This window comes from Aquarana catesbeiana, linkage group LG02 (genome assembly GCF_042186555.1).
Source record: "Aquarana catesbeiana isolate 2022-GZ linkage group LG02, ASM4218655v1, whole genome shotgun sequence".
NCBI classification, from domain to species: Eukaryota; Metazoa; Chordata; class Amphibia; order Anura; family Ranidae; genus Aquarana; species Aquarana catesbeiana.
This window is the reverse complement of record NC_133325.1, coordinates 706,676,421-706,700,032: the sequence shown is the minus strand read 5'-3', so window position 1 is coordinate 706,700,032 and position 23,612 is coordinate 706,676,421. Positions and strand designations below refer to the sequence as shown.

The 23,612-nt window shown below is 41.1% G+C and overlaps 1 protein-coding gene across 1 annotated transcript in view; it reads right to left on the bottom strand.

The window, feature by feature from the left end:
• Positions 1 to 393: 393 nt before the first annotated feature.
• The window catches only part of TOMM70 (translocase of outer mitochondrial membrane 70), a 49,657-nt gene continuing 26,438 nt past the window's right edge, over positions 394 to 23,612 (bottom strand). Inside the window, exons 3-12 of the mRNA XM_073616958.1 lie at positions 22,117 to 22,243; positions 16,622 to 16,731; positions 14,176 to 14,324; positions 13,804 to 14,011; positions 12,448 to 12,582; positions 11,851 to 11,958; positions 10,334 to 10,450; positions 4,969 to 5,066; positions 1,488 to 1,610; positions 394 to 1,092 (exon numbers count right to left, since the gene is read on the bottom strand). Of these exons, the coding sequence (XP_073473059.1) occupies positions 939 to 1,092; positions 1,488 to 1,610; positions 4,969 to 5,066; positions 10,334 to 10,450; positions 11,851 to 11,958; positions 12,448 to 12,582; positions 13,804 to 14,011; positions 14,176 to 14,324; positions 16,622 to 16,731; positions 22,117 to 22,243 (1,329 nt within the window). The 3' untranslated portion in view covers positions 394 to 938. The remainder of the gene's footprint in view (positions 1,093 to 1,487; positions 1,611 to 4,968; positions 5,067 to 10,333; positions 10,451 to 11,850; positions 11,959 to 12,447; positions 12,583 to 13,803; positions 14,012 to 14,175; positions 14,325 to 16,621; positions 16,732 to 22,116; positions 22,244 to 23,612) is intronic.

The window sequence follows — 23,612 nt, the reverse complement described above, 5'->3', positions numbered from 1 at the left end:
GTTCTTCTGAAAACACCATTTGCATGGTTGTTATGCATGCAGTATTATAACCAAGCAACTAGCATTTTCCAAAGACAGAACAGCCAATATTTGTTTTCTATAAACAGACTTCCAACTAATATTTCAAGCAAAGAAAGAAAAAAACCCACAAAACACCCCTCTGTATTGAACTGAGAGGTCAACTTGTTATGGGTTACTGTACTTTTCACAGCACTGCGCCTTCTTACGTTAGCTCCATAATAATGCTGAAAAACCCTAACAATCAAAATTTGCATGCTATGAAATAATTCTTCACCCTTACTGTACAGGCCACGGCTGTGGATGAGTCTTTTGTAACAAACAATGAAAATGAAAAGTAAGATTTCTTCTGTTCAGAATGGAATGTGAAGCATGTGCATGCCAAGTATCTATTTATTTTCAAAGCTGGTAACTTAAAAAATAAAAGTTACTTTTCACTACTAAAAAGGAAGAAATCAGCCTTTTGTGATCAAATATGTACAAGGAAATCATGACAGACGGGATTGAACTGAAGCAATCAATGGGAAAAATTAAATTGTAAAAAGTACCAGACATATATAAAAAATTAAATTTAAGAAAAAACTGCTCACACATTAACCATCCATTCCCAGACAAAACTCAAAGAAACACAATGCTGCAGTTTTATTTGCACAGCCAACTGTGTCCTCCTGTTCTCATGCAAAAAGGTGCCTTTATTGTTCCCTCGCGGAGTCCGAGGGAAAGGTGGCGCAGTATCCCAGACACCCAATCCCACAATACCAAGAACATCTAACAGAAGGGATGAATGACAACACCACAAGCAGAGAAACAAGGGTCCGTCATTCCACATTTTTTGATGTGTGCCTCTCCTCACAGGAAAGACTTGTCTTCAATGACAATAACTTCTCAGCTTTCATTTGCTCATCAGCTGGGAGTCCATTTTACAGTGTTGGTGGCTTCAAGCCGTACTTCCTGGCGACCTCTGTTTGAGCGTATGCGGCATCACATAGTGAGTAGAGGTGGGCCATTTCCATTTCAGATTTAGCCAGGTTAATGGCCTTGTTGAACATGTCAATGGCTTTGTCCAGATTTCCCCTGAAACAGAAAAAGTCGTTTATTAATTTATGTGCCAGGTTATTACAGTCAGCGACTACCAAGTAACCCCCTAGGGGTGTGTGTTCGCTTATTTCACATTCCCATAAAACATTTATTGCTAATGACTGAGGCACTAGAGGGCAAGAGAGGAGCCACATGGCAACCATTTTGGGTGAGCTCATGTTTTAATTTAGATTTGTGCAGACGTCTCTAGTTCTGAGGCACTGGGGAGGGGGCATGGGAAGTTTGGCTAAGTACAGGTAGGGTGGGGAGGAATGATGCTTTCAATGGTGGACCATAAACAAAAAGTTTCAAAATTACTGCAATAAAGGAAAATTCAAAAGGATCATTGCAATAAAGGGCAGATTTGTAATAAAACTATTGCTTTAACTTACCTCTGAACTTCTATTGTCCCCATGGTCTCGTAGGCAAAGTCACATTTGTTGTCTATTTCAATGGCTTTGCCGATGAGTTCTAGCCCTTTATCTAGATCTTGCTTCCACTGAAGCTGAAGTAAACTGTAATAAAGACAAGAATATATTTTATCCAACATGATAAAAAAATAAATGAAATACCTTCTTGCCATTGTTGGTTCTGAATACCAAATTTAGGGGTTCCACTAGTCTGAACCAAGATTTTAGCCAATAAGGCTTTTGTTGAAAGACAACGAATATTTTTTTTTACATTTAAAAAGGTCAACCTGTACAAAACCCAAATACTGGTTTCTTCAAGCTTTTCTATATTCTTCTGGGACTTTTTCCAGCTGGAGGTCCCATCTCTGCCTCCTAAATGATGAGAGTCTCACTCATTGTGGACAGTAAGGAGTTTGTTATTCTGCCTGATCCTCCCTATAGTAACATTCATTTGGAACAAGCAGCAAGTACAGCGAGACCCCCATTTGATGACTGATACAGATAGGCAGAGCTGGGAACTCACATGTAGTAGTCCCACTGCCAAGAGTGAGAGACACAGGAAGTGCCAACCTGAGTGTAGAATATTAGATACGATTAGCAAAGTAACGTACTTACAGGAAATACCATTTACAGATGAGCCTGTTTTTATGTTATTTGCAGGTGTAGATCGGCATCCAAAACGAGTGTCCACGGATCTGGCAGATAACTGGGGGAGCCTCAATCCATCCTGTGGCCACCAGGAAGCAGAGAGACACCAGGAGAGAAACAACCGAGTTGTGTCTCTCTGCTTCCTAGTGACGTCATCTCCCTGCGCTCCACGGTGGCCCAGACCGACTTCCTTGTGGCCACAGGATGGATTGAGGCTCCCCCAGTCATCTGCTAGATCCGTGGATGTTCGTTTTGGATGTCGATCTACACCTGCAGACACCACCATTTACAGAGGAGCCTGTTTTTATGTTATTTCCTGTGCATTACTTACTTTGCTAATAAATCATATCTAATATACTACACTCAGGTTGGAGCTTACTGTGTGTCTCTCCCCCTTCCCCAATCTGCTTACAGAGCTGGCTTTTCTCTGAGGACAGCTGCCTCCTGCCACCTCAAACTAAGAACTGTTGCTGTATGGACTATTGAGCCGTTATTGCTCTCATATTGCCTGCCATATTACTTCATGTACACTAATATTTGCGCTTACAGTTTTTTTTCTTTTTATCCACTGCCAAGAGTACTTGCACTTAAAGGAATTAGCTGCAAATTCAAGCAGCCAAGACATATTCAAAAATTAAAATACCACTTCTGAGCAGGTTGACAATTTACATTTACAGGGAAACAATTATCTTTTTTTCCCACATACATATGGATCATAATTAGGTACTGTACATGGAAATAATGTGCCTAAAGGAGAGGTTTTTTATTGTATGATGCAGGACCCATGTGTGCATTTGTATTTTCAGTAGTGCTTTTACAGTTAATTTATTAAAAATTTGTTTTTTAAATAAAAAAATTAAAAAATTTAATTTGACCATTGTTATCACCAGGGGGCTAATAAGTCCCAATATTAAAGCTTCGGCCAGGTGACAGGTACTCTTTGTGGAGACATCAGGGGTCTATTAGACCCCCAATGTCTCCTTGCCCTCCAAAGCATATAAGCAAGCATGGAGTGTGCTTGATTAGCTGCTTTTCAGGGTGCAACAGCCAGGGAGTGACAACTGTGAAACCAAAAGTGACAAAGTCATTGTCACAACTTCATTAGTCAGAGAAATGGGGGAATGGATATTCCTTCATCTTACCGGTGTGAATTTAATTTGTGCTATTTAACCACTTGCCGACCATCCGCCGTCGTCAAACTGTGGCAAGTCGGTACAATCCCGCAAACCATCGTAGCTGTACGTCGGTCCCTTTAAGCGGGATAGCAGGCGCGCCCGCTGCACAGCGGGGGGTGCCGTTCGCGGGCACTAGGCAGAACAGGGACGTGTGTGTGTGTAAACACACACAACCCAGTTCTGTGAGGAGAGAGATAGAGATCGTGAGTTCCTACGAGCTGGGAACCACGATCTCTCATCTCCTATAGTCAGTCCCAGCACCCACAGTTAGAACACACACATAGGGAACACAGTTAACACCTTGATCACCCCCTAGTGTTAACCTCTCCTCTGCCAGTGACATTTATCTGATCGCTGTATAATTGTCAATCAACCCAAAAATGTGTCAAGTGTTCGATGTGTCCGCCATAATGTCGCAGTTTCAATAAAAATCGCCGCCATTACTAGTAAAAAACAAAATAATAATAAAAATACCATAAATCTATCCCCTATGTTGTAGACGCTATAACTTTTGCGCAAACTAATCAATATACGCTTTTTGTGATTTTTATTACCAAAAATATGTAGAAGACTACATATCGGCCTAAACTGAGGAAAAAATTAGCTTTTTTTAAAAAAAAAGGGGCTATTTATTACAGTAAAAAGTACAAAATATTGTGTTTTTTTAAAAATTGACGATTTTTTTGTTTATAGCACAAAAAATAAAAACCGCATGGATGACCAAATACCACCAAAAGAAAGCTCTATTTGTGGGGAAAAAAAAGGACGTCCATTTTGTTTGGGGACAGCGTCGCACGACTGCGCAATTGTCAGTTAAAGCGACGCAGTGCAGTATTGTAAAAAATGGCCTGGTCATTGAGCAGCCAATTCTTCCAGGGCTGAAGTGGATGTAAACCTGATTCATGAAGTTTGAGCTGGGCACATATCTGCAGTGTTTAATTATCTCGATTCAAAGCACTATGTCCTGTAGCTGTCTCCAGCTCAGTTCTTCTGTTATCAGCCTGATAACTCCTGACGAGTTCTCCGTCACATATGATAAAAGCAGCCAGAGTTTTGTGTTGGGGAGGATGCTGTAAATAGATTAGCAGAGTCCTGAACTATTCAAGGGACAAAAGCTGAAAGTCTCTACCTATGTGGAGAGGAGGTGCATGCCTTTCCTCCAATCAGCTGTCTTGGCTGTATGCCCAGACTTCACTGCAGTGCTAACCAGGAAGAGAAAATATAACACCATGTGCACTTTCTAAACAATATATAAAGCTGAAGACGGCAGATATACAGGTAAAACTTATGTAGGGAGATTTGTTTCATCTCTGTATTATCTAAGGCTGTTCACTTCACTGGATATATGTGAGGGTTTACATCCACTTTAAGGCAGTCCCAGACTGCCTGGAGGAACAGAAGAGCATGGGAACCCATCATGAGTGGTGGCCCTTCTCAGTACTGTAAAACATTTTTACTAGGCAACCAATCGCTGACCATACCAAGATCATAGCTACCAAGCATTCTGCAGCTTTTCATATGGGTATGTTCCTTAGTGCATATCAGGCATAAAAAACAATGTAACCATAAAATTTTCATCAGAAAAATGGTCATTTTTTTTTATAGGGTAAAACGAAAACCAATAATCAGAAGGCACTTACCCTTTGTGAACATATGTTGTGGCATTATCTGGCTCTAACTCTATGCACTGGTCATACATCTCATCAGCCTTTCCGAACTGTTGCTGATCTGTTAGTGCCTGCAAACAGTAAACTGCCAGGATTAGGAGATTGGCCATCGGTTTTCAATGCAAATGTATACATATCTTTTTTTTTTTTTTTTTTAAGCGATGAGTGCAGAATTTTATGATGTTTAAACTGCCACATTTAAAATATGACTTGTAAGATACAAAGAATTGGCAAGAGGTAAAAATATCCAAAAGTAACTAAGCACATATAAAAGAGAGTGTCAGTATCCAAGGAAACCACGTCTCTTCTCTGATTCAGACTTAGACGAAGATGTCACTCGGTAGATAAAGCCTGACAGCCTCCTCCTTCCAAGCATATGTCTGACTAAAGACAGAAAATGCACCAAAAAGCTGTTTAATCTCTGTTATATGAAAGAACTCGCCATCCACACTGACCTTTAGGCTAGGTTCACACTGCTGCACTGCGAATTTAGCGCGATTTTGATCCGATTGCGTTGCAAATTTGCATTGCGAATTCTTTGTGTGTTCTTGCGATTCTACTGCAAATTTTGCAATCTATGGAGCTGAATTCGCATTGCACACGGATCAAACTCGGACAGGACCCTTTTTTTACACAGGTTAAATTCGCAACGCATTGATGTGAACAGCACTCATGGAAAACAATGTTATTAAAATGACTTGCGAATTTGAGCGATCGCAGCGGCTCAAATTCGCAATAAAATTCGCAGCAGTGTGAACCTAGCCTTAAGGTCAAAAAATGTAGGCACCCTACCCAATTGGTTTGAAGTGATACTAAAGTCTCTCTTTTTTTTTTAAGTTAAAAATAACAAACATGTTATACTTACATGCCCTGGGAAACGGTTTTGCACATAGCAGCCAAGATCCTCCTCTTCTCTGGTCCCTCTTTGGTGCTCCTGGTAGCCCCTCCTGTTGAGTGCCCCCACTGCAAGCAGCTTGCTATAGGGGCACCCGAGCTGAGCTACAGCTCCCTTTGTCCATGTAGACACAGAGCCAAGACCCAACCCTACCCCCTTTCTCTCCTCATTGACTGATTGACTTTGATTGACAGCAGCAGGAGCCAATGGCGCGGTGCTGCCGTCTCAGCCAATGAGTAGGAGAATCCCGGGCAGCCGAGACACTCCTGCAACATCGCTGGATCTAGATGGACTTCCGATGAGTAATAGAGAGGCTGCTGGACACAAAAGGCTTTTTATCTTAATGCACACACACACACACACATACAGTGCCTTGCAAAAGTATTCAACCCACTTTTTACCTATTTTGTTACATTACAGCCTTAAGTTCAATGTTTTTTTTTTTTTTTTTTTAATCTGAATTATATGTGATGGATCAAAACACAATAGTCTAAGTTGGTGAAGTAAAATTAGAAAAATACATAAAACTATTTTTCAGAAATAAAAAACTGATAATTGGCACATGCATATGTATTCACCCCCTTTGCTATGAAGCCCATAAAAAGCTCTGGTGCAACCAATTACCTTCAGAAGTCACCTAATTAGTGAAATGATGTCCACCTGTGTGCAATCTAAGTGTCACATGATCTGGTATTACATATACACACCTTTTTGAAAGGCCCCAGAGGCTGCAACACCTAAGCAAGAGGCACCACTAACCAAACACTACCATGAAGACCAAGGAACTCTCCAAACAAGTAAGGGACAATGTTGTTGAGAAGTACAAGTCAGGGTTAGGTTATAAAAAAAAAAATATCCAAATCTTTGATGATCCCTAGGAGTACCATCAAATCTATCATAACCAAATGGAAAGAACATGGCACAACAGCAAACCTGCCAAGAGACAGCCGCACACCAAAACTTGTGGACCGAACAAGGAGGGCATTAATCAGAGGCAGCACAGGGACATAAGATAACCCTGGAGGAGCTGCAGAGTTCCACAGCAGAGACTGGAGTATTGCTATGTAACGCTATGTCTGGCGCAAACCCAACACATCACCCAAAGAACACCATCCCCACAGTGAAACGTGGTGGCAGCATCATGCTGCGGGATGTATTTCAGCAGTCGGGACTGGAAAACTGGTCAGATTTGAGGGAAAGATGGATGGTGCTTAATACAGGGATATTCTTGAGCAAAACCTGTACCACTCGGTGTGTGATTTGAGGCTAGGATGGAGGTTCACCTTCCAGCAGGACAATGACCCTAAACACGCTGCTAAAGCAACACTTGAGTGGTTTAAGGGGAAACATGTAAATATGTTGGAATGGCCTTGTCAAAGCCCAGACCTCAATCCAATAGAAAATCTGTGGTCAGACTTAAAGATTGCTGTTCACAAGTGCAAACCATCCAACTTGAAGGAGCTGGAGCAGTTTTGCAAGGAGGAATGGACAAATATCCCAGTGGTAAGATGTGGCAAGCTCATAGAGACTTATCCAAAGCGACTTGGAGCTGTGATAGCTGCAAAAGGTGGCTCTGCAAAGTATTGACTTCAGGGGGGTGAATAGTTATGCACATTGACGTTCTCTGTTATTTTATCCTATTTATTGTTTGCTTCACAATAAAAAAAAAAAAAAAAATCTTCAAAATTGTGGGCATGTTCTGTAAATTAAATGATGCAAATCCTCAAACAATAAATGTTAATTCCAGGTTGTGAAGCATCAAAACACGAAAAATGCCAAGGGAGGTGAATACTTTTGCAAGGCACTGTGTGTGTATATTTTTGATATTTGACCGTATGTTCTACATATAGCAGCCAGATGTTTGTGTCCTGATCTGTGCATCGGACTCGAGTGGGTGTACACTCTGGGATGCATGTTAAGTTCTGTTCAGCTGTCTGCCTGTGCAGATCTACTCAAACACCTGTGCATCCCATGTTGGTGAAGACGGCCCCTTTGCGCAGATCTGCATGCTCATTTGAATGAGGCCTAACAGAGAAAGTGTGTGTGTGTGTGTGTGTGTGTGTGTGTGTGTGTGTGTGTGTGTGTGTGTGTGTACATGCAATTGTGAGTGTCCCACTTCCTGTTTGATGTTCATTGCATTGCATACCACAGATAATGCAACAGAAAAGTAGGACAGCCCACCAACCTCCACCTATATCTTATGGATAGACTGACCTATTTATCCTGTTAACCGATTTAGCCTGCATTTATACCTGGGCAAAGCATAGTCCTAGTGATTTTAAAGCATTTTTTGAGTGCTTTACAGGCACTATGCAGGTGATTTTGCATGAGTATCAAGCACCAGGCATTTGTTTCCTGGGCTGGGCAAGGGAAGAGAGCAGTCCTAGAGGGAGAGAGGAGTTTTTCAAACACACCCACTGAAGTCTATTGGAACAAAAACACCTATACATCCTCAAAAAACAAAACAAAAAAAAAAAACCCTCATGTACTTTTTGGCGCATACATACAGTGTAGGGCAACTGAGCAAACCAGTATTCCATAGAAAAAAAATAAATTCTGCATGTCAGGTAGAGGTCGACCGATATTTGGTGTTTTTTACTTAATCGGCATCGCGGACTTGCAAAAATGACTTCTGTAATAGAAGTCAATACAAGTTGCCTGAAAACTTCTGTGAAGAGACTTCTCCCCTCCTCTGGGCAGCCTGCCAAATCTGATAAAAAGAACCTGAAGGATACAATGTTTACACTTATGAATGGACTGAGCTCCCTGTGTAGAAGCTCTCAGTTTAACCATTTAAAGACTAAATCTTTTCTGACATTTGTTGCTTACAAGTAAAAATCTTGTATTTTCTGCTAGAAAATCACTTAGAACCCCCAAACATTATATATATATATATATATATATATATATATATATATATATATATATATATATATATATATATATATATATATATATATATATATATTTTAGCAGAGACCCTAGGGAATAAAATAGCGGTTGTTGCAATATTTTATGTCACACGGTATTTGCGCAGCGGTCTTTCAAACGCAATATTTTTTGAAAAAATACACTAATAAATTTAAAAAAAAACTAAGCAGTAAAGTTAGCCCATTTTTTTTCATCCAAAAGTTTTGATTACCTGTTTTTGTGTATTTAATATTTAAGATATAGTTTTTTTTTTTTTTTTTTAATCTAAATTCTACATACAAGTGAACTGATTGGAGGTTTGTTTTGTTTAATAAATGTTTAAATGTAAAAAATTTTCTGTATCATTTAAGGTTGCTTTCACACTGGAGCAGGCATGCGTTGACGGTAAAACGCTGCTAGTTTTAGCGGCGCTTTACCGTCATTTTAGCGGCGCTATTCGGCTGCTAGCAGGGCGCTTATAACCCAGCTAGAAGCCGAGGAAGGGGTTATATGCGCCGCTGCCGAAACGCTTTGCAGGCGCTTCGGCAGCAGTGCGCATTCATTTCAATGGGCAGGAGTGGTGGAGGAGCGGTATACACCGCTCCAGAGATGCCGCTTGCAGGACTTTTTTTTAACATCCTGCCAGCGCATCGCCTCAGTGCGAAAGCCCGAGTGACTGCAGGGGAGCCGTTTTACAGGCACTCTACAGGCGCTATTTTTAGCCCAAAAGCGCCTGAAAAACGCCCCAGTGTGAAAGGGGTCTAACTGTTAGATTTTATGAGATGAGGGGGAAAAAAAAAAAAAAAAAAAAAAAAAAATCGGCCTAATATATCGGCCCAAAAAAAAAAAAATCGGCATCACATATCGGCCATCGGCTACCGCGATTTCTAAATATCGGCATCGGCCAGAGAAAAACCCATATCGGTCGACCTCTAATGTCAGGTGCAAGTGTAAATGTGGGCTTAAAGTGGTTCTAAAGTCAAAAAGTTTATTTTCTTTAATGCATTCTCTGCATTAAGGTAAAAAACCTCCTCACCTCATCCCTAATCACTTACCCGACTCATCTCATGATCCAGAATTGTCCCACCTGCAGCACAGCTCTCCTGGTCTCACAGGAGACACAAGCAGCACCGGGAGCCATAGGAGGTGAGAGATTGCTCTGTACAATAGTAAGGTTTTTTTTTTTGTTTTTGTTTTTTTTAAATGAAGGCTAAACTGTAGCCATTTCAAAGACTGCATGCTTCTACCCACAAGTATATAATGAAATGTCATCCTATAGTCTTCGTAGCTGATAGAAGGGGTTACAGTTAAGCTTACTCTTCTGTCTTCACACAGCAGAAGCGGCAACTAAAGACTGACTAAACTCAACTTATGTTAGTAGATATCGGTAGAATGAGAGGTTGTGCCACATTCCTAGCATCACAATACAGACTGTTTATAAAATAAATGACAGGTACACTTTATGCAAAACTCAAGTGAAAAAAACAAAAAACAGAAAGACACAGCTAAAGATGAAAAGGAAGTGAGATGTACCTGGGCATAAAGGGCATAACCTTCTGCACATTTTGGAAACTTCTTAATAACATCTTCAAAACCTTTCATGGAGGATTTGATCTGTAGTGGATTGCTGCCTGTATAAGCTTTTCGGTACTAAAGCACAGAAGGTAGTGGGAAAAGAATAAACTGTGAGATACCAGAGCAAGGTTGAAATACCATGACATGCTAAAAAGACAGACAGACAACGATATAACACAACACACCATAAAATAAACCTGTCATAAGTGAAAAGTAAATCTATGAAAAGTGATATGGTGAACAAACTGCAGCTACCCAGAAAACGAAACAGATTAAAGCACCTTAAAAAGCTAGGGCACTACTGGTGAATAAAGCTGCTCATCAATTAAAGGACCAGCAGGGAGCAGAGGGATAGGCTAAAGTTGACATTATTGCGCATTGAATACATTTGAAGTGCTCAGGAACCTACTGAAAGGTATTTTAGGGCACCTGCATTTCATCCACAGCATACTCTTCGTGAAACATAGATTTAGGATGCAAGATCAGGGAACATTGTGGGATTATTACCATATGATGAAACACCATGCAGTTTGGATGCACTACAGCAACAGCGCTAATACAATGTATTTAAAGGACTTCATCAAAAACATGATTTAAAGAGGCTGTAAACTCAGGGGAAAAAAAATTAAAAATCCTGTAAGACAAAAAGGCATAATGAGCATTGTATACTAGCTCATTATGAAATACCTTAGAACGAAGCTGTTTCAGTGGCACCAGCACACCGCTGACATTTTTACCGGAGTTTCTTCTGTGTTTGCGGGCTCCGGTGCTGTGATTGGCCGGAGCTGTGATGACGTCACTCTCGGCATGGGGCTCGGAAGGAACAGCACACATGGTCGTTCCTACAGAGCGCATGCGCCAGTGATGTCACTGGCTGCATGTAATGTAAATATCTCCTAAACGGTACACGTTTACGAGATATTTTCACTTCCTATAGGTAAGCCTTATTATAGGTTTACCTATAGGTAAATGTAAGCAGAGAAAGTTTACTTCCTCTTTAAAGCGGAGTTGCACCCAGAAATGGAACTTCAGCTTTAAGTGCAGGTGACCCCCTGACATGCCACTTTTGGCATGTCATTTTTTTTTAGGGGGGGGGGGGGGTGTTAGGAGTGGGTACCCTGTTTTTACAGGCATCCAGCTTCCACTTCCTCCCTGGCGCCGGAAGGAAGATCACCTCTCTCCCCCCCGCCCTGTAATCTTGTGATAAACGTCACAGGTCCAAGATTTCCCAGCCAATCACAGCACGCACACGGGCGCCCAATGTTACAATGCCATCTCCGCGGAGAGGGACTTCGTACGGCTGCGCATCGCTGGACCGTGGGACAGGTGAGTGTCTGATTATTAAAAGTCAGCAGCTACACTTTTTGTAGCTGGTTACTTTTAAATGGGTGGAACTCCGCTTTAAAGAGCATCAAAAAATCTAATCACCAAGCATGGAGCGGCTCCAGAGAATTTACAATATTTTCAGGACTTACTAGTGCAAAGCATTTCTGTGCTTGAGCCAGAGCAGAATCCGGCCGCAATCTAATACATTCATCAAAATCAGCTACGGCTTCCTCCACTTGGTCAAGCAGGATTTTTAGCTGCAAATAAAGAAAGCCAGTTGAGTATTTCAAAAGCAGTGGCACAAACAGGACTCAAAGCAAAACTGTAAATGTAGTGTTTAAATAGTAAATGGGGAGGATTTGAAATTCTGTTCAGCCAGTCTTTTGAACCGGGCATCTCCCACTGGACAGCACTGCCAGGCTCTAGAATTCACACTATAGACAAAGCAGAGGGGCCAGCACCCATCCCAGCCTGTGATTGGACACCCTGTGCTACCATGTTTACGGTTAGACGAACAGCACTATACAAAGCAATATAAAAGTGCACCATGTATCTCCCTCTCCTATTGCTGCCGTACATTGTGCTGCCGAGTATTGAAGAGGACAGATTTGGGCTTCTATGCTTGCGGTGTTTAAATTATTCTTACTGCACTGTTAAAATATAAAAGTTTTTTTTTAAATTAACAAACTTGCTTTTCCACCCTTCACCCAAACCAGTTATCGCAAAAAACAAGCCTTGTATCTCACCTGCCCTCTATGATGATAAACATCAGCATTTTGGGGGTCGATGTCAGCAGCCATGTTAAAGTCTTGAGTTGACAGCATAGGTTGTTGTTGCTGCATGTACATGCTCCCTCGTTTGATCAGGGCATTAGCTCTTAACTAGAAAAAGCAAAAAGAAATACATTAGAAAGAATTTTGCAGATGCTAACCAGCAGTGTCAGTACAAATATACAAAGTTTACCCTGCACAGATATATATATATATATATACATACATACATACATATACACACACACACACACACACACAAACGCTTCTATGTTCAGCAACTTTGGCCTCAAATCTCAAACAGATTATGGATTTTTAAAAAGGAACCTGTTAGATAAACTGAATTGGATTTCCATTTTTCATCAGGCAGCCAAACTGCCCACACCTACTTTTACTGTGCATATGAGAAGCTCCTCTTCCAGTGTGTGCATGCTCTTTGTAAGGACTTCTCTGCTAAAACACAAAATTTCAAGCAAACCTTTGCTACACACCAACAGGTTTGCTTTAGTTTCTCCATTCCTAGCAGCACATACTCATTTTGCTTTGTTCCTCAGCCATTCTATTTAGCTAATGGAAGCACAGACATACCTTTTATTTCCCAGTATAAGGGGACATGCATCTCAATTCCCTTACTTTTATGACATAGATGGTCCTGGGTGATTGGCCGAGCACCATCACATGGAAATAAGAGGGACCTCAGGCATTTATAAGCTCTAACTTAGAGCAAAGGTACACTTTAAAGCTTAACTCTGTCCAAAACTTTACCCCCTTTGTTTTAGGCCAGGGAAGGTATAGAACCATTGTCAGATTTTGTCTGCTATGTGCGATTCTATTAGGAAGTTTCCACCCCATTTCCTGTTGCTGCAACAGTATGTGACACAGATGCACTGGGACAGAAGAGGGAAGTCTTTTTAAATATGAGCAACAGTAAAAACTACACAGGTGTTGTAACACTTTCCTGCACCAAAGCTAGTAGTACCGGATGCATTTGGGCTTTAACAAAAAGGACTGGAAGTGTAACACCCTTTAGAACAGTGGTTCTCAACTCCAGTCCTCAGGACCCACCAACAGGCCAGGTTTGCAAGACAGCTGAAATACATCACAGGTGATATCACTTGCTGCTCAGTGATTGCAGTATTCTAATCTGCAACTCCCCAAGGTAATACTTAAAATCTGACCTGTTGGTGGGTCCCGAGGACTGGAGTTGAGAACCACTGCTTTAGAAGGAAAAAGCACCTAATTCAGAAATTAGACATTTAACTCTTCATTTATAAAATGAAATACACATTTATGGGAACATTGCACAACAGTCCAGCTGCCATCACAGCCTACCTTCACATTGGCTTCTTCCATGCTAATAACCTGATCTAGGTCAGGTTTAGCAGATGCAGAGTTTCCAATGAGCAGGAAGAAGGTGGCCCTCAGTATTAAAGCTTCTGCCATGTACTTTCCTTTAGCCTCAACTTCCTTTGTGCACTCACTTATGATCTTGTCATAATTCTCTTCTTCCATGTATTGTTTTGCCTTTAAATAACCAAATCTGCAAAAAATAAAATAGAGTAGCTTTACAATGGCTTTTATGAACTACAGCATAAGATGCGCATGGAAACAAATGGAGGGCATCGCAAATGGTCATAACACTGGTAAAACTTTTCTCCCAACCTTCTCCAAAGAGCAAAAAAAACACAAGAAATGCTTACTCACTTCTCCTTTACCACAGCCTGCTCTCCCTCCTTATCCTTGTCTTCATCTGACTTCTCTCCTTTGTGCAGTGGTTGGGAGATAATATCATCTGTGAAAGAGCTGAAGTAGGATTTGATGAACTGAGGTGAAGGCATTAGTGGCTCCCTGTTCTAGAACAGAAAAGATGGTTTGCGGTTTAACATCTTGCATATTAAAGGATATGTAAAGACTGGTAAAAAAAAAAAATAAAAAAAAAAAAAAATATATCATGTCATACTTACCTCCTCTGTGCAGTTGGTTTTACACAAAGTGGCCCCGATCCTCTTCTTCTGGGGTCTCTCAGCGGCGCTCCTGGCTCCTCCTCTTCTCAAGTGCCCTGTTGGGAGAGTCGCTCTCCCTCGGGGCACTTGTGCAGGCGCACGCCTGTGTCCCGCTGCTGCGTCCATTGACACAGACAGCAGGACTCGGCCCTGCCCGCCACATCATTGGATTTGAGTGATAGCAGTGGGAGCCAATGGCTGCGCTGTTATCAATCTATCCAATCAGGACCCGAGATACTGGCTGAAGCTGGTGTGCTCATCCACATCGCTGGAAAGACAGGGTTCAGGTAAGTAAAAGAGGGGCTCTGGGGGGCATAGAATGCATTAAGGTGAAAAACCTTGTGGGTTTACAACCCCTTTAAACCCCTTTAAAAATTTAACTCATTAAAAACAATCAACTTCTGTACAAACACCTGTCGGATTTTCCCCGCTTGATCGGCGCCGCCGGCTATAGCGTATTCTGACAACGGGAAGTCTACCCATGGACAGGATACAATACCTCAGTGGGAACGATTCCCCCATTTACACGCGCAGCTCAGTTTACATTCCGGCACACTGCCTGTGTGTCAGGATGACTGCACTCGCTCAAGTGACATCATCCCACACCGGCCCATCAACACAGCCGGAGACTGTCACCTGGAAGAAGCCAGGCAGAAGATGCCAGTAAAGGGCTTCACAGTCACCCGAACAGAGACATTACTGCCTTTAGTTCTGTTTTAGGGCTAGTTTACACTTGCTTCAAAACATGGCTTTGGACATACTTTGTTAAATAAAGCTCTCTGAACGCCAGTTAAAGTTCCTGTCAATAAATAAAATGGTTAGCTTACAGTCCTGTTTACCCCTTGCTTTTGCTTGGTGCTTTCATGAGGCTTCGGTGAGGCTTTGGTGGGACTTCAGGCGAGCTTTGCCATAGTTTTCTATGGAGGCTTTGAAGACGCTTTGAAGCACCACTGAAGCTACATGGGGTATAATTTTTGAAGCGAAGCCGAAGCAAAACAAAGCAAAAGCAAAGTGTAAACAGAACTGTATGCCAACCGTTTTATTTAGCTACAGGGGCTTTGACTAGCATTCAGAGAGCTTTAACAAAGACTATCCGAAGCCTTGTTTTGAAGCAAGTGTAAACTACCCGTTAATGTGTGTTGAAGCCTAAGCAAGTGTAAATGAGCCATTAAAGTTTAAAGACATATGCTTGTGTTATGTTTTAGATATAGTTGGAACGGGTTAAAATCTTTATCAGGGCCTGTGTCCCTCTTGACTTGCTGTACTGAAAACGCAAGAGCAAATAAGAAAAAAATCTCTCCAAAGTGAGCAGAATTCAGGAAGTTGATATTGGAACATGTTTCTCAATTGGAGGATTTTTCTTCACTTCTTCTGGCCACAACTCTAAAATGAATTTCCCACAGCTTCTGTCTTAGCAACACTAGTAACAAGGACAAATAGAGAGGTAAAACTCCACAGTGGGGACAAAGAGTATTTAAAGCGGGAGTCCGGCGAAAATTTTTTTTTTAGATGTCAGCAGCTGCAAATACTGCAGCTGCTGACTTTTAAAATAAGGACACTCGCCTGTCCCAGGGTCCAGCGATGTCGGCACCAGAGACCAAACCGTCCCTTGGGTGCTGCCGCCGCCATTCTCAGTGAGGGAATCAGGAAGTGAAGCGTTGCGGGTTCTCAATGGTCCCCGCTATCTCTTGGGACCTGTGTCTTTCCCAGGAGACAGCGGAGGAGTGCGGGAGAGGGCGTGACTCACGTGGGAGTCTATTCCCGGAAGTGGGTGCAGATACCTGTATTATACAGGTATCTGCACCCCCCTGAAAGGTGCCAATTGTGACACCGGAGGGGGGGAGGAATCCGATGAGCGGAAGTTCCACTTTTGGGTGGAACCCTGCTTTAAAACCTGACAGGGAATCTAACCCCTTCATACTCTATAAAAAAATAACCCTATCTAAACTTTAAGGCGGTTTTCACAAACTACATGAGAGGTGAGAGTAGAAACGAACAATCTTATATACAGTGGCAGTAACACCGACAAAAAATGTTAACTGAATCAGCTATAAGTACACAATGTAAAACATAATTTATAATATATAGAAAGGAGATTTTAATAAAGCTCAACCTTCTGAAGAGAGCAGCAGCTTACACATCAATACCTTGTATTTATCTTTGGCTTTCTCTTTTCCAAGCAGCTTTAGTACTTTATCTGCAAGTAGCATGCTGGCCTGGTTCTGGAAGCCCTCCAAGATACAAACTGCCGTAACATCTAGATCAAAATAAAAAGACTGAGTTTACAAGCAGATAAAAGTTCTGTGAGATTGGAATTTTAAACAGAAGATAAGGACATATAGCAAAAAGGATAACGGAAATACTCAGATATGAAGCACTAGCAACCAATATCTCTTAAACCGCAAAACCGTATTCCTTAAAGCTTTTAGGCTTTAAAGGTTTTAGAAAAGGGTAAATAGTTTGATTGGACCAAGCTGGTCCAAATGAATTATTTACTTCACTAACAGATGCAGGAGTTGTATGAGCTCTATAAACTGTTCGCACCCCAGCCGCATACAGTGAAGTGTTCAGGCAGTTCCCGTCCTGCTCCTGTAACAAAATTGAGTCAGGCTGAGTGCTGCTCAGCCATTCACAGTGAGCTTTGTATACTAGAATGAATACAAGGCTTCTTCTGATTGGATGAGATGGAGAGGTCCTTTGCTGTGATGTGGTCACTAATAAAAGTGTTGGACCCTTTGATGAAGCTCCCTGGAGTGCTGGTGACATATCCTTTGTTCTCAGTCATCCTGGTCTCTAGAGGGTATTCGCTTCAGCACCTATTTACTCTACAGCCACTTACAGGAACATATGTGTTGGGAATATTGTTCACAACAAAACTGAGTTGGGCTGAGCATTGCTCATTCTCAGTGAGCTTTGTATTTTTGAATGAATACAAGGCTTCCTCTAAATGGCTGAGGCGAGCTGATGATGGAACAATCTTCACCTTAGCCAATCAGAAGAAGCTTTGTATTCATTCATAGAATAAATACAAAGCTCCCTGTGAATGTCTGAGCAGCACCCTGCCCCGAGCAGGACAGGAAGTTCCCATCCTATTGCCACAACACAGCACTGTGTACTGTATGTAGCTGACGCTACATGCAGTTTATGCAGGGCACACAGCCGCTGGATCTGTTAGTGAAGTGAATTGATTGTTTGGACCACAGTTTGGTCTAAACTTCGCTAAAACCAGGAGTTAGGCTTTAACCTTTTTGTTGCCAGGACATGCCCTCCACTATTAAATTCAGCTGGTAAACCATTTTTGTAATTCTTTCATAGTTTTTTTTTTTTTCACTTACAGCTTTCAGAGCTTGTTAAAGACCCCCCACAAACCATACATTTTCTGAAAGCATAGGATCAATAAAATATGGAAAAAAAACAAACAAAACAAAAAAACACTGCTGATTTTTTTAGGCTCTGATATTTTTCGCAAACATTTCTAAAAGCGATATTTTTGCAAAAAATACACTAAAATCATTATTAGCAGACAGCAAAACTTACAAAATTTGGCCCAAAATCATATTAATTATAAATACTAAAAGTGTATTGAGTTAATAAATAAAATATTTGTAAATTTTAAACTGCCCGTTTGCAAAATGGTAAAAATCGAAGGCATGCAAAACTGTAATAAGCAATCTAGTCTAAAAATCTGGAGGTTAATTTCTAAGGATGCACCGATATATCGGCCGAAAATGGGGTTATCGGCGTTTTGCAAATAGAAAAAAGAAAAAAAAAAAAAAAAAAAAAAAAAAAAGGGGGGGGAGCTGATAAAGGCCACTGAAAAACATGCATGATTTTCATAGGTCACTTGACTCAAACTGCATCAAAAACACAATACGGGTATGTTTTTGCCACGTTTTCAATGCATTTCAATGGGGAGGTGCATTACATCGCAATAGACCAGTGTGAAGGCATACACAGAATTTAAAAGGGATGCATTTTTCTTGAGCTTTTCTTGCATTTTTTTTTTCTTTAACGCAAAAGCGCTTCAAAAACAAATACATTAAAAAGTTGAATATAATACAAATCTATCAAAAGTTTAATACAATACAAATTAGAGCTGTTAAGAATCGAAACTGCGATCTTTTTCCCGTCCCGATCTTCAAAACAGCATGTCACCATTCTTTCTAACAAGTGCAGAGAGTTCTCACAGCTGGAAAAAAATAAAAAATCCAGGCAGCCTGCCAAGTTTTATCACGAATAGGTAGAAACAAAGGTGTCCGTTTATGAAGCAGCGAACAGCGGTGCTCCCGAGGATCGCCGCTGATCTCAGCTCATAAACGGTTTATGAAACAGAGATAAATCAGGGAGAACTAGTTTGAACATGTTCTCCCGCCGATGATCTCCGCACACTGAGAATCCTCATTGACTGACACAGAAACGGACAGTTTATGAAGCTGCGATCTCAGCGCTTCACTGCCGATCTGAGTCAGAATTCACCCTCCCCGATTCACCAGCTCGGAGGTGGACAATGGGGGAGTGAAGAGGGAATCCCGGGGGATCCGAGGGGAAAGGAGAAAGATTTTTAACTTCTTTCTACCTCGTTCAGAACCCCCCATGACAGTAACCATGTCCCCCTGACGTATGTATGCATATATGTATGTTTCCGTGTACTGAGTAGTGATAATCACTGCTTAACAAACGGACATATCAGTGTTTTTGTAAATTTCTGGTACTGTAATCTCGTAAAGTCTCACAAGATTTCAGTATCAGGGGCCGTTCTCCACTGTTTGAAGCATTTGTAGATCTCTTCACTCCTCCAAAAGGAGAAGCGATCTACAAAGCTTCATAAACTGGCATCCAGAGGAGAAAGATCTCCTCTGAGAATGCCGGAGAATGAAGCAGTGAATATATTTCATGGCTTCATGAATGGACACCAAAGTATCTTTTCCTTCTTTTATCAAAGGAATGAACTCCAGCGTGTAAATGAAGGAAGTTTAACCATTTAAAGACCAAACCTTTTTTAAAGACCAAACCTGGTTGCTGCAATATTTTATGTCACCTTATTTGCGCAGCAGTCTTTTAAACGCATTTTTCTTTAAAAAATACAGTTTAATGAATTAAAAGAAAGAAAAAAAAAAAAAAAAACTAAACAGTAAAGTTAGCCCAATTATTTTGTATAATGTGAAAGAAGATGTTACACCGCGAGAATCGTGATCTTTATTCTAATCGTGATTCTCATTTTAGCCCAAATCGTGCAGCTCCAACACAATATATATATAATATTTATTTATATATTTTTTAAACTATCCATTTTGGTTTTTGGCCAAGCATATTCTGGATTTGCAGTTTCAGTCCACAATTTTCATTTTGGTGCATCACAAGTTATTTTTCACTTACAGCTTCCACACTTGGTAGAAGACCCCCCCAACCATACATTTTCCAAAATTACATGGACTTTTTTTTTTCTTTTTATTCTGCAGAATTGCTACTGATTTTCTAGGCTCTACAATAGTTGTGCAAATGTTATCAAATCACTATTTTCACTAAAAATATCATATCATTATTGGCACATATTATATACACAACATAACTTACAAACTTCCTGCTATATTCCTACTAGGGCCTCATTCACATGGGCATATTAACATGTACACCTGTGGAGGGCTGTTTACCCGCACCAGGATAAACAGTTCTGTGCATCCCCATGCAGGCAGCCCCATTCATATCAAATGTGATGCAGCATCTGCACGGACAGAGCTGCTGCTCCCAATCTGACATCTGTGTGGGTTCGGATGTGGGTGCACAGCTCCAAATGTAGACAGGGTAAGTTCAGGGACATGCACCCACTTCTACAAGGATGTCCAATTGAAAGCAGCAACTGTGTCCATGTAGCCACGGCGTCCTAATTGACATGAATAGCACTGCCTGCACAGGGATGTATACACCTGTGATCACAGCCAATGGTTTGTTCAATAGAGTCTGCTATAAGATCACAATCACTGAAGTGACCATGAACTTATAGCAGGAGGAATGCCATGTCCACTAGTTCCTTAGTGGATTTTCCAAATGGTGCGATCTAGACTGGAACTGCAGCAGGGTGGATAAAAATCAATGAGAAAAAAGAAAATCGTATTTTTTTTTTATATTTTTATCAAATTTAATTTAATAAAATGCTTTTGGAGTAAAAAAAAAAAAAAAACATCTAAAAGATCATTTTCTTTTTTAAGAAACATAAATAATTTAGTTTATTTAGCATCAAATGGAGCTTAGTTATGTAGAATGAGGCTGTATATTCTGCAATATGGTTTCTGCATTTTTGGTAAACTCATTTAATGAATTGCTCTGCAAGCTGAAATAACATGTACTGCATTGATGCATTCACACAATGTCACAGTAACCATGAGATAAAATAAAGTTCAGGAATATTCCTTTATCCCACTGTTTTGCAAATCCATGTACACTACAAACTGTATGATTGTTGGAAGAGAAATGCATCTCTACCAGGCTTTAAGTGTAATGCCCCGTATACACGGTCGGATTTTCTGACGGAAAATGTTCGATGGGAGCTTGTTGTTGGAAATTCAGAATGTGTGTAGGCTCCATCGGACATTTTCCATCGGAATTTCCGTCACACAAAATTTGAAATCTGGATCTCAAATTTTCCGACAACAAAATCCGTTGTCGTAAATTCCAATCGTGTGTACACAATTCCGACGCACAATGTTCCACACATGCTCGGAATTAAGCAGAAGAGCCGCACTGGCCATTGAACTTTATTTTTCTCGGCTCATCGTACGTGTTGTACGTCACCACGTTCTTAATGTTCAGAATTTCCGACAAGATTTGTGTGACCGTGTGTATGCAAGACAAGTTTGAGCCAACATGCATCGGAATGTCCGATCGTGTGTACGGGGCATAAGGGGAAGGGCAAGCAGTAAAAATGAAAGTGAAACCTAAGCAGCTTATATGTGATCTTTCTGCACATAGCTTGAAGTGCTTTATTCCTCCCGTGAGGAGCAAAATGGCAGCAGGCCATAAGAGAGACCCAGTTTGGGAATATTTACTAACCCAAAAGCTTATTTGTCTAAATAGGAAACCTTCATTTTGTTTGCAAATATTAAAGATTCTAACTACCAGCAAGAATGAGTCCTTACATTTAGAAAGCACCTGTCATTTCAGATCCATCATGGCCGGCTGCTGCCACATCCCTCACCTTGTTGTGTCACTGCCGCATCACCAGCCGTCCCATTAAAGTGAATGGGCCCGTCGGCGAGTCAACAGCAGGTCAGAGGTGACAGTTGCTCTTTAAAAATTATGATTTAAATCAAGCCTTTTTACTAGTGATTTAAATCAAAATTTAAATCAAATCCACCCTGAACCGCAGGAAATCATAACCATGGATGTTAACAGAATAAGAAGTGAAGGGAAATTGCCCAGAGTTCTAAAGCCTAATAAACAATTCCCTTTAATAAAATTCTACTTGCTATTCTATTCCCAGCCATTTCCGAGTGTAGCTCCTTTTTTGCTTGGGATGTAACTACTACAGAGTCGCAATCAAAGCTCAATCACACCACTCTTCTACCTATCAAAGCGGGTACGGCTGCCTGAATATTACCAAAGAAAGATACAGATCAGACACTAGTCACCACAAATCTGTGTGTACCTTCAAGGCATTCTTTCTTGTTGTCAAGTCTTTCATGTGCTTTGGCCCGCCGGAAGAGTGCCTTCACATACTTGGGATTCAGTTCCACTGCTTTTGTACAGTCTTGAACCACTTCTTTCCACGTTTGCTAGAAAAAGTCATAAACAGCACTGCCTCAACAAGCGGCATTTCTTGATAAAACAATCACATTTATTGAACTTCATAGGGAGGACTGGCTGATTGTCATAAGGACGCTCCAACCCCCACACCTCTAAGCCTTGGATACAGCAGACTGTATCGGTGGTGTGACTGTTTATAAACTATGAAAAAATAGGAATTTTATAACAGCTTACCTGTAAAATCCTTTTCTTGGAGTACATCACGGGACACAGAGCCATAGTATTAACTATATGGGTATATAGGCACCTTCAGGTGATGGACACTGGTATACACAAGACAGGAAGTTCACTCCCTATATAACCCCTCCTCTTACCAGGAGAACCTCAGTTTTGTAGCAAAGCAATATACATAAATCCCAAAAGAGGGGAGGGACCTCCGTGTCCCGTGATGTACTCCAAGAAAAGGATTTTACAGGAAAGCTGTTGTAAAAATCCTATTTTCTTTATCGTATATCACGGGACACATAGCCATAGTATTAACTAAATGGGACATCCCATAGCAATACTGTTTGAGGGGAGGGAGACACAACCCGCAGGGTGCCCACAGACTTGAGGACCTATACTGCTGCCTGCAGCACACTGCGTCCAAAGGAGATATCCTCAGGGCTTTTTACATCCACCTGATAAAACCTGGTGAATGTATATACTGAAGACCAAGTTGCGGCCTTACAGATCTGAGCCATGGAGGCCTGATGATGCACTGCCCATGAAGCACTAACTGCTCTAGTAGAGTGCGCCTTGACTTGAAAAGGCGGAATCTTACCTTTTAAACCATAGGCCTGAATTATAACTTGCCAAATCCACTTAGAAATAGTGGATTTCGACGCTGCCTGTCCTTTCCTAGGACCTTCTGGCAGCACAAATAAGACATCAGTCTTCCGGATCTGAGCAGTCGTCTTTAAATAGACCTTGACCGCTCTCACCACATCAAGACAATGTAGTGGCTTGTCTTCCCTAAAACATGGTTTTGGAAAAAAACTATGGTAGGACAATATCTTGGTTCAAGTGAAAACCTGAGACCACTTTAGGCAGAAAACTTGGACGAGGACGCAACACGACTATGTCCTCATGAATAATCAAATATGGCTCTTTACAAGAAAGAGCAGTCAATTCCGAAACCCTCTTTGCTGAGGATATAGCAAGAACACTGACTTCCTTGTCAGAAGGACTAAGGGAGTATGCTATATTGGTTCAAAGGGCTGTTTTTGCAACACTGACAAAACTAAGTTCAAGTCCCAAGGGTCAAAAGGTGATCTAACTGGTGGATTAAGCCGCATCACCCCTTGCATAAAAACCTGGACTAAAGAATGAGAAGCAAGTGGTCTTTAAAATAAGACC